General features: G+C 56.3%; 1 protein-coding gene across 1 annotated transcript; it reads left to right on the plus strand.

The window, feature by feature from the left end:
- Nucleotides 1-562: 562 nt before the first annotated feature.
- On the plus strand, nucleotides 563-11,280 carry NEK8 (NIMA related kinase 8). The gene is made up of 15 exons (XM_066333364.1): nucleotides 563-641; nucleotides 915-1,120; nucleotides 2,079-2,311; nucleotides 2,951-3,082; nucleotides 3,269-3,477; nucleotides 3,883-3,962; nucleotides 4,232-4,413; nucleotides 4,616-4,766; nucleotides 5,870-5,946; nucleotides 7,110-7,227; nucleotides 7,507-7,657; nucleotides 7,773-7,936; nucleotides 8,151-8,309; nucleotides 8,416-8,574; nucleotides 10,179-11,280. The coding sequence occupies exons 1-15, from the start codon at nucleotides 595-597 to the stop codon at nucleotides 10,205-10,207; spliced, it is 2,097 nt and encodes a 698-aa protein (XP_066189461.1). The 5' UTR covers nucleotides 563-594; the 3' UTR covers nucleotides 10,208-11,280.
- The last annotated feature ends 2 nt before the right edge of the window (nucleotides 11,281-11,282 follow it).

Raw genomic sequence — 11,282 nt, forward strand, 5'->3', positions numbered from 1 at the left:
CTGACCTCCCTCCCCGGCGAGCAGAGCTGGGTGTCGCTAGATGGCAGCAGGGCCACGTGGCAGTGCCACCACTGCCGCTGCTGTCACTGTCCCCACTCCAGGACAGAGGCCGCCACTCCTGGGTGCAGGGCAGGACCCGCTTCCACGCTATAGCCGCCATCACGGCCGGCCCCAGGGATGCTCGTGGTCCTGGGGGGTTTACAGCAGGTCTGGGGGGCCACGGAGGCGGCTCGTGCCCCTTGTGCTGGCGCTGTAGCAGCGCAGCCCCCCGCAGTGAGTGCCCCTGCCGCCTGGGGGCTGGAGGCAGCTTGGCACACCGCCGCTCTCTGGGGGTGCGGGGGGCCCTGCTGGAATCCCCCAGTCGGGGGCGGGAAGCCTAGTGCACCCTAAACCTGTATTTCTGGGTGCTTCCCAAGGGGGTCTGGCTCCCGGTGCCACTGGGGTGCCACCCAAGTGGGGGGTGGCGTCAACCCCTACCCCTGACCGAAACACGGAGGCCCCCAGGCCTCACGCACACGGCGCGGTTTGTCCGCCCGCGGACGCCGTAGCAGCGCGGAAGTGTCTCCATGGAGACGGACGGAGCCGGGCCCAGGGATGGAGAAATACGAGCGGATCCGGGTGGTGGGGAGAGGGGCCTTCGGGTGAGGGGGCGCCGGGGGTGGGCGATGGGGAGGTTTCCAGGCTTTCTGCCTCCGGGCGTGAGGTCTTTAAGCTGCGTCCCCGTGGCAGCGAGGCGCTTGTGACCGCGGCAATGCGGGGTCGGCCGGGGTGCGGCACCCGGGGGGACATGGCACCGAGTGCGTGACATCCCGGGGCGCGGGGATTGCAGGCGACCTGTGTCCCCCCAGGGTGATGGGCAGGCCTTGTGTTGTGTCCCCTCTCCCTGCCCTGAGGCTCCGTCCCTGTCCCTGCAGCATCGTGCACCTGTGCCTGCGCAAGGCCGACCAGAAGCTGGTGATCCTGAAGCAGATCCCGGTGGAGCAGATGAGCAAGGATGAGCGGCTGGCAGCGCAGAACGAGTGCCAGGTCCTCAAGCTGCTCAGCCATCCCAACGTCATTGAATACTACGAGAACTTCCTGGAGGACAAGGCACTCATGATCGCCATGGAATACGCCCCAGGTGGGCCCTGCTGTCCCCCGGTGCCTGTAGCTGCTCCCTTGGCAGATCCAGGGGATGCCAAGCACTTGGCTGTCTTTGGGTCAAGCTGCTATGGCCTCATGCTGTGCTCCTTGTAAAGATCCTGGGTTTTGTACCCCCAGGAGTCCAAGCACATCTCCCTTAAGTAGACATATTTGTAGAGAAGTATCTGCGGTTCTTGGTGGACACCAAATTGACCATGCACCAAGGGACCAAGCATTGATGCAGGCTGTGGGGTCACCATCCTTGAAAATACTCAAAAGAGAGATTCTGATCCTGGACAACCTCAGTGGCCCTGCTTGAGCAGTGAGCTCACAAGGTTCCTTCCAGCCTCAGCCACTCAATGCCTTACACCTGCTAACCATATCCAAACCAAGGAGATTTCAAACCCCTATGTCCTTGATCACCACATTACCATCTGCCCTTGCCTCAGGTTTCAGGCACATTTCCCTATTTCTGTTGGCCCCACATTTCTAACAAGATTTCCTGTGGAGTTTCAGATGAAATCAGCATTTGCATGAGGGTTTGCTAAAAGCTGTAGGTGAGCTCTGAATCTGGACCTCCCTTTCCCGACAGGGGCCCCTCTGTTCCACGTGGCCTCTTGGACTGCAAGAATTCTCCTCTGCAGAACAGGCTGATCTTGTTCTGCCGTGAAGGTTTATGTCCTTTTCCAAGAGCTGTAATTTTAGTGTTTCTTTTTCCTGCTGCTTTTGATAATATGTCAACAGTAACTTCTTTCTGGCTATTTCTTCCTCCCACCAACTGTGCTGCCATTGTTCAGGAGCATTGGAGGATGTGCTGCATATCCCACCAGCACGTGTTTTTCCCACATGCTTAGCTTGTTAGGATGCCAAAATGACAAAATCTCCCCAGTTTTAGGCCAGGTTTGTGCTGTCCTGTGCAGCTCCCTGTGCCCACAGCCCTTTGTTGTTCCTTGCAGGGGGCACTCTGGCAGAGTTCATCCACAAGCGCTGTAATTCCTTGCTGGATGAGGACACCATCCTGCACTTCTTCGTGCAGATCCTCCTGGCCCTGCACCACGTGCACACCAAGCAGATCCTGCACCGTGACCTGAAGACCCAAAACATCCTCCTGGACAAGCATCGCATGATCGTCAAGATCGGAGACTTTGGCATCTCCAAAATCTTGAGCAGCAAGAGCAAAGCCTACACAGTGAGTGGCAGGGGAGCCTCTTACCCCATGGCAGCAGGCTGGAAATGCTGGATTTGGCTCACAGTAGTCTCTGGGAAGTGGCTTTAGGCAATGCTGCTTTGTTCCTTGGCTGATATCTTCATGCCCGAGTTTGCTGTGGTTCTGTGGGCTGCAGAAAGGTAAGAAGGACCTGCCCGAAGCTGGGAGAGTATGGAGTGTCTGGGCCCACTGGTGAGGGCAGACAGGGTGGCTCCTGCTGGGGGTGGTGTTTGCAGACTTGTCTGACACATCCTGAGCAAATAAATTCCTGCCTGTGCACTCCCATCCTGCCTTAATCTCCTTTCTCTGCTTGACATTTGAGTGTCTTTCCCCACCTGGGCTAATCTGACCAGACGTTTGCATCACGCTCGGCGCTCTGGGCTCTGATTCTCTCAAGTGCATAGAAGCAAAATTAGAGGCAATCACTGTATGTGTCACTGGAAAAGCAAATCCTCTTGTTTTTCACTGAGGTTGTCAGGCAGCTGTTGATGCCAAGGGAACAAAAGCCCAGCTCTGGGAGCTTTAGGTGGTGGTGTTCCAGCCAGCTCTGCACCAAGCCTTCCTCCTTCCTCCTCTTTGCCTCAGTTTCACTACACTGTGGTAAATTTCTGTCTCTCGTAGGTGGTGGGAACTCCCTGCTACATCTCCCCGGAGCTCTGTGAAGGGAAGCCTTACAACCAGAAGAGTGACATCTGGGCCCTGGGCTGTGTGCTCTACGAGCTCGCCAGCCTCAAGAGGGCTTTTGAAGCTGCGGTAAGAGCGATGTGGTTTACACGTAGCACAGGGAGCCGCGGCCTCTCGCAGAGGTGAAAATGTATGCTGGGATCACTTCTCAGCGAGCCGGGAAGTGTGAAGGCAGAGGGCAGTGCTGAGAGCTCCTTCCTCTTTGGCCTCGCCCCTGACTGCCCAGCCACTGTTTGTCTCTTGTTTTCTCTCCAGAACCTTCCTGCCTTAGTGCTGAAGATCATGAGCGGGACGTTTGCCCCAATATCGGATCGATACAGCCCCGACCTGCGCCAGCTCATCCTCAGCATGCTCAACCTGGATCCTTCCAAGCGGCCACAGCTGAATGAGATCATGGCCCAGGCCATCTGCATCCGGCCCCTCCTAAACCTCTACACAGACGTGGGCAGCGTCAAAATGAGGAGGCAAGTGACACTGCCACCTCAGTGTCCCTTGGGAGGGGCTGTCACAGCCCGCAGCATGTCTGACCAGCTCTCTGCCTCTCTTCTGAGCTCCAAAGAGAGCATTTTCTCAATGCAGCTCTCCTGTGCTGCCTAACGTGCAGCTGCTGCTGGCTGAGCTTGGCCCAGGGGCTCAGAGCCGGGCAGGTGCCATGGCAGGTGTGGGCTTGTCATCACAGTGACAGCAAACAGAGTTGTGAGCACAGGGGAAAGTGAACTGGTGCCAATTCCCCTCTCTCAGGTTGTTTAAAGCACTAACACAAAGCAGTGCTGTGAGTGATTCACCTATGGCTTCTGCCGTAGCTCTGTCCAGACATTCTGTGATCCAGGGCTCTGCAGGACATTAAAGGCTGGATTTTGGTTTGGCAGGCCTGAAAAGCCCTTGGCTCCAGTGCCCACAGTGACCCACAGCCGGACAGGGGGACGGACAAGCAGTGCCAGGTCGAGGGGTGAGTTCTGGCATAATGTGTTCAACTCAGCTCCATTTGGAAGAACCCTTTCCTTTGGATGACACAAGTCAGAGAGGCGCTCAGGGTTCTGGAGAGAGGAACTTAAGAGATGTCACTTTCCCTGAGCTCTGGAGGAGCCCTGCAGCACCTTGGAGCAGCACTGGTCTGGCTCTGGCAGCTGTGCTGGCACCCAGACTGGCTGGTGCTGTCGCTGTTCCTGTGGGAGGAGAGTCAGGGATCCACATTAATGATCTCCCTGTGCCCCACAGGTGTCCGATGTGGTTCAGCCAAGACAGGAATCCCACCTCCACTGTCATCCATCTACACGTGGGGCAGTGGGATCACCACCCCTCTGCGCCTGCCCATGCTGAACACCGAGGTGGTGCAGGTCTCTGCTGGCAGGACACAGAAGGCTGGGGTCACCAAATCTGGCAGGCTTATCCTGTGGGAGGTGAGTGACAGGGAACCTGGGGCAGGCAGTGGCTGTGGAGCCTTGGATGTGTGATTTCTGTGAAGGAGACATTTCTGCTCTCTCACAGACCCCTCCTCCAGGACTGCAGTCCCAGCCAGGGTGTGGGTAATGCTGATAAGCCTGTAGGAAGGGGTTCATCAGTGTTCTCCAACCCAGCTTTTCCATGGCTTCTCTCCATCAGGCTCCTCCTGTGGGTGCTGCTGGGGGTGCTTCTCTCCCAGGAGCCACCGAGCAGCTCCAGCCTCAGTTTGTGTCCCGCTTTCTGGAGGGCCAGTCTGGAGTGACCATCAAACACGTGTCCTGTGGTGATCTTTTCACAGCCTGCCTCACAGGTGAGCTGCTACCTCCTGCCTTCACCTGCCTGCATCCCAGAATCCCCTAAAACCCAGTGGAGCTACCTGGGGAGCCTGCTCAGGGAGGAACCAGAGAGATGCTCTGGGCTGGGGCAATACACAGGCTTCTGTGGCCTCTCATGTAGCATCATGTGGGGGTCAGAAATGGCAGACATGGTTCTCTTGTGATGCCACTGTGGTCAACTTTGTCCCACACTGTCTGGTGTGAGGAGGGCCACGAACAGTTGGACTTAGATGTTCTTGAAAGTCTTTTCCAACCTAAATTATTCGCTGATTCTATGAAATCTCCTGTGCTAGTTGTCCTGGTTGCATTGGTGTCACCTGAAACCAGAACTGATGGTGTGGACTGCAGCATGAGGAGAATCTCTGTCACATACTCTGTGAGCATGACATGGGCACATGCAGTGACCAGCAATGACTGGTGTCTCAGTGAGGAGTCAGCATGAGCTGCTGCAGGGCTGGTTGTCCTCAAACTGCAGGAAAGCAGGGTTTGAAGCCCCCCTCAGAGCAGTCCAGGAAGTATTCTGGGTGAGAGGGGAGCACACACAATCAGTCCAAGGCCATGTTTGTGGAGCAAAGCCCTCCCAGTGGTCCTGTGGGAGCTCTGTTTGCTCTTCTGCTGGGGGTCAGGGCAGCAAACGACAGATTCACGGTGGGCAAACTCCATGGGCATGTGTTTATCCTACCTCCCATGGTGTTTCCTGCCACCCTTCTGCTGGGCAGCTACTCAGGGTGTGCCTCTGTGACTTTAACACCTTGACAGATCGTGGGGTTCACAGCTCCTGCGTACACAGCTGCAGCAATGTTATCTCGGCACTCTTATCATTGCTGTTTGTTTGTTGAGCCGTTGCAGCATGGTGAGGCTGCAGCTCCCTGGAAGCTGCAGCAGCTCTCTGGAAGCTCCAGCAGGCTGTCTGGAAGCTCCTGCATCTCCCTGGAAGCTCACTGGAGGCTTGTGGCCCCTGTAGCTCATTCTGAGTTAGAGTGGGTCTGATGTCCTGGGAGCCATGGCCACCCCTTGGCTGTGTCACCTGGCAGGGCCTCACGTGTGCCACTGACAAGGCTCCTCTCTGCTGCTCCAGACAGGGGGATAATCATGACTTTCGGCAGCGGCAGCAATGGCTGTTTGGGGCACGGAAACTTCACGGATGTGAGCCAGGTTGGTGGAGAGGGTGCTGGGCATGTTGCTCCCCCAGGGTAAAGGATGGATCACGGCTTCTGCAGCACGTGAGCGGGCTCATCCCAGCTCCAGGGATGTGCATCCCAGGCATGCTTTGGCATCTGACCCCCTCCCCCTCCTCTCTCTGTCACTGCGGGTTTTAAAAGACCCAACCTGCCTCTCTCTTTCTCTCCCCCCCCCTACACAATGATCCCTTTGAGCGTGGGGGAAGTCAAGAGCTGCCTTGTGGTTGCTGTTGGCAGGCTCCCAGCTTGGAGCCTGCCTCTAATCACACACCTGCCTGCTTCACTCTTGGCCTGCAGCTGCCAGGGTTCACTGAGAAAAGTTATTTTTCAAAAGAGCCAGTATTTAAAGAAGAGCTGTGTGTTTCCGATTGGCTCGGAACACTGGGGCTGAGGGCTCATTGCTCCCTTCCAGCTTCTTCCTTGCCTGCCCTCGGATGTGGCAGCAGCCGATGGCTTCCAGCCGAGCCCGGGGACTTGGTGCCATTTGTCACTGTGGTCAGCTGGGCCATTTGTTCCTGCTCCTCCCAGAGCTGAGCTGCTCCCTGCTTATGGCTGGGGAGGGGAGACCAGTTGGAAGCAGCAGCCAGATCCCAACAAACGGTGCTTTTCACTTGAGGAAGATAATGAGTATGAGGCGAGGTGTCAGATCTAACAGCAGGTCACAGCAGGGGCTGGGTGAAATGTGGAGATCCTGGTCACTCCACACCTTAATGAATCTGAGCTGTTAACTCACAGCTCCTCCACACAAGAGCCTTTGAGCCAATGCATCCTGCACCAAGCCCCTGCCTGCTCAGAGCAGGCGTTCACAGCCTCTGGCACTCCCCACATGGGCAGGGGGGCGAATCCCAACCCTTGCTGAACCTCTTCCCTCTCCAAACTCTCGTGCTGGCTGCTTTCTTCCGCCCCAGAGATGTTTGCATTATCTGCCGTGCTGCGTGCACGTAGTCTCTTATCCCTTTGAAGACTGTTTGGAACAAAAAAAAAAAAAAAAAAAAAAAATTCTCTGTTGTTTATGTTGGATGAAAACTGGGATGCTGCCAGCGCTGTGTTGAGTCTGGGGGGGCCGGGTGGGAGGGATGGGAGCAGCCGGGCAGGCTGGGAGGTCTCGGCTGACGGCTGCTGCTCTTCCCCTGCCAGCCCAAGATTGTGGAGGCCCTGCTGGGCTACGAGATGGTGCAGGTGGCCTGTGGTGCGTCTCACGTCCTGGCAGTCTCCAACGAACGGGAAGTGTTTGCCTGGGGCAGGGGGGATAATGGTAAGTGATGTCTGTTTTGCAGAACAGGGCTTGTGTCTGTTCCCACTCTGTTTGCTGGCACTGCTTGCCCACAGTCCCCTCCAGAAGTGCCAGGGTGGGTGGGTGTGGAAGAGCTGCAGCTGTTTTGCTGCGTACCAGGGCCTCTGTGCTTTGGGTTTCACTGCTTTCTGGGATCCCAGGCTGGGCTCTTGCAGCAGCTGTGTCAGTGCTGCTCTCAGTGTGGTTGTGGTCAGGGTGTGTGTTGCCATCAGCTGTTCTCTGCTCTGTTCCTCCTGCCAGGTCGGCTTGGGCTGGGCACCCTGGAGTGCCACAACTGCCCCCAGCAGGTCACAGTCCCTCCAGAGCATGAGGCTCAGAGGGTCATCTGTGGCATTGATTCCTCCATGGTCCTCACAGTGAAGAACCAGATTCTTGCTTGTGGGAGCAACAGGTAAAGAGGAGTGAGGGTCCGTGCTCCACATTTTACCCTCCTGGACCTATCTGTGTTCTGGCCAAGGGGCTCCAGAACACATCCCTGAGTGATCCTAGAGATTTTCCCTGTACAGGTGTAACAAGCTGGGCCTAGACCGGATCAGCTCAGCAGAGGAGCCTTCCCCAGAGGACCAGGTGGAGGAGGCCACTGTGTTTGTGTGTGCCCAGTCAGCCCCCTTGAACCAAGAGCCCATTGTGTGTGCTGACATCGGTACAGCACATTCAGCTGCTGTCACAGGTGAGGGCGTGTGCCCAGATTCTGAGAGGGGGGACACCTGCATTTTCCCTGTCTTCCTTCTGCCTGTTTCCCATGGGCAGTCTTTCAAGAGCCCCCCCTGCTCCCAGTGTTGAAGCTCTGTGGAGGAGGATGCTCAGCCTGGAGACAGCAAAGAGCTTCAGGGGTTTGTGTGTCCCAAGTGACACCCAGTTGTGTCTCTTCTCTCTGCTGTCAGCCTCTGGCCACTGTTACACCTTTGGGAGCAACCAGCATGGGCAGCTGGGCACCAACTCCTGCCGCAACAGCCGTGTACCCCACTTGGTTGTGGGGCTCAAGATGATGAAGGTCACCGTGGTGGCTTGTGGAGATGCCTTCACTGTGGCCATAGGAGCAGGTGAGGCTGAAGCCCCCATGTCTTGGGCTGCAGCAGGCCCTGGCTGGCCTCTGCTTCTGGTGTGGCCAAGGCAGGTGTGCAGCAAGGTGTTCATATCCCTCTGCAGACGGTGAGGTGTGCACGTGGGGGAAAGGAGCCAGGGGACGCCTGGGCAGGAAGGATGAGGAAACAGGAGTGCCCAGGCCAGTGCAGCTGGAGGAGACACATCCATACCTGGTGACCTCCGTTGCCTGCTGCCACGGGAACACACTGCTAGCAGTAAAGCGTGAGTAAAAGGCTTTGTCCCTGTGATTCCTGCCATGAGGACCCAGCCAGACACAATGCCTTGTGACCGGAGCTGTGCCGAGTAACCCTGGCACGTAAGCTCAGTGTTATTCTAGTCCTTCTTCAGCTGTAGATGAATAGAAATAACTTCAAGCCCAAAATAATTCCCCTACTGCTCTTCAGCTCTGTGACACTGCCTCTCCCACTGGGCAAGGGGAGCAAAGGGATGGCAGAGGCTGTCTCTTGCACTCCCAGACAGGTAGGCTGGCCAGGCTGCGGCCGGCGGGGAGCTGGTGTGCCAGCGGTCCACAGAGTATCCAAAAAGAGCAGCTCTCTAATTGATGCTGCTGAAATAGAAGCTGAGATTTGAGGCGTCATTTTGGCTGCTGCCTTTCCATTGTGGTTTGGAAAAGATAGCAATGGTTTTGTGGTTCCTCTCTGCTCGGGCCAAAGGCAGCATCGTGGCTTGGTTAAAACGTGCCCGTGGCGTGACCTGCCCTTCCGTTGCCTGGATGTACAACGGGAGCCTGGCCCAGACTGCTGCAGGGGCCTTTCTTCCTCCTCTGCTGCGCTGATTATGGCCTCAGCCTGGGCTGAGGGATTCCAGTCCCAGCCCACTTCAAGGAGGCTAATTGCAGCCCCGAGGGGAGGAGGCCCGGCTGACGGCCCCGGCACAGCGGAATCGGCCCTGGCTCTGTTTCTCCCCTGCAAGTGCCCAGCTCTCATGTGATGTGCGCTGCCACGTGAAGAGGATGGGGAATGGTCGATTCCCCAGGCTCGGGAACAAGTAGGGCATTTGTCATGGGAGTAAAAGGGTTTTGTCTCTGCAGGAAGACTGCAGGCTGCTCTCCCCTTCCGCTGCTGGAGTCACCCTGAACTCTGTGGCAGCTGGTTTGTGGGCTCCCACCTGCAGCACTGTAAGAGCAGGGACTGAATGTGTAGCCCCACTGCTGTCCCTCTGCCCCAAAACTTTTGCTGTCCCAATACTGGGAGTGCAAACTCAGCAGTGTGAGGGCATCAGCCTTGCCTGCCCCAGCATCCCTCAGCAGCCAGCGTGCAAAAAAGCACTAAGAGCTCTGTAAAGAGCTGAGATTTGGGCTTTTACACAGCTCAATGTGCCTGGAAATTTCTCCAGCGAGAACACGAGATCCAGTGACACATGTGATGTCATTGCTGCTGTGATCTGGCCCGGGAGGGTGCTGGCACAGGCGAGCTGTGCTCCACCTTTGGGGCAGCCGTTCTGCTCCTTCTGTGGGGCCAGCTCTGCTTTTGACTGGCTTGGGCTGCTGCCGAGGTTATCATGAGCTGCTGCTGCTCCCTTCTCTCAATCCCACTGCAAACAGAGTTACTGGGAAAAGCCAGGCTGGAGAGGAGGAGAGCACAAACATCAGGAGACTTCATTTTGTCCTGCTTGGGCTCTGTCTGCTGGGCGCTGCCTCGCTTGTGCTACTACTGAGGTCTTGCAGTGGCTACCTGTAGGGAAGGGGACAGGGATTTTGGTGCCCATCTGTTGGGGTATCAGGCCTGTGTGGGGCAGAACACTTCCTGTGCTTCAACAAGGTGGGGTTTCCCGCTATATCTTGGTCTTTATCCTTTTTGTTTCAGCTGTCGTGGAGGAATCCCCTTCCCAGTGAGTGAGAGCGGCCACATCCTGCTGTTGTGCTGCCCACGGTGGCCTGGCTCAGACATACTCCAAGCTCCAGAGCTCCTCAGCTGCACTCCAAAGGCAGCAGTCTGGAAACTTGAGAGCTCCTAATGATGGTTCCCAAGGAACCAGAGCTGGTCTCACTTATTGAATTGTCACTGTGAACCTCCAAGTGCCTGAGAGTTGCTGCCCTGCACGTGCCCAGAGCTCTGGTGCTGCCTTCGGGGGGGTTACACCACAGCCCTTCCCCTCCCTGGTGGAAGTGCCTGTGTGGAAGAGTGAGGAGCACAGAGGTTGTTTTCCTCCGTGGAAACTGTTTGTGGTTACAGAGCCCAGGCTGACAGCTCCGTGTCTGAGAGAGCTGTCAGCCTTTGCACAGCAGCGTCTGGAGTCAGGGCCCCAGGCGCTGTGCTGGGTGACTAAATGCAAACCTCTTTGCTAATTAGAGAAGTCTGTCCTTTCCCATCCCCCCCTAAAACGTTTCACCCACTTATTGAGCACACTTTGGAGGGTCCTGTCGGCACGGCTGGCCGAGCTCTGCACGAGCAGCCTCCCTGTGCTGCACAGCTCTCCCCAAATGCTGCCTGGAGCTTTCCAATTACAGCCTCCCCTGGCCCCAGGAGCTCGCTGGAGGATCCTCCAGCTGACATTTGTCCTCAGGCCCCTCAGTCCTGCTGCTGACTGGAACGCTGGCTCCCAGCTGAGCTAGGGAAGGCAGCAAAACACAGCTAGTGAGCATCAATACTTGGAAGTTTTTTAACCCAGATTTGTCCAAGGAGCTGATGAGTTTTCACTAGGGGTCTTTGTGAGCAGGAGAAGAACATCCACGTGTTATGGACAGGAGTCACGAGTTTTGTCTTCAGAAGGGTCGTTTCCTTTCCTTTATTTTTTTCCTCTTCTTTTCTTTTTTTAACTTACATTTGCCCTGGGCCATTTTTTGATGAGCTTCTGTCTCTGATCTGTCTGACATTGCAAATGCTTTTGCCTTTCACATCCATCTTTGTGCTGTTGCCAATCTGTTGTGTATAAAGTCAGTGCTTTCATAAGCTGGCTGAGATGAAATC

Source organism: Sylvia atricapilla, chromosome 20 (genome assembly GCF_009819655.1).
Source record: "Sylvia atricapilla isolate bSylAtr1 chromosome 20, bSylAtr1.pri, whole genome shotgun sequence".
Lineage (NCBI taxonomy): Eukaryota > Metazoa > Chordata > Aves > Passeriformes > Sylviidae > Sylvia > Sylvia atricapilla.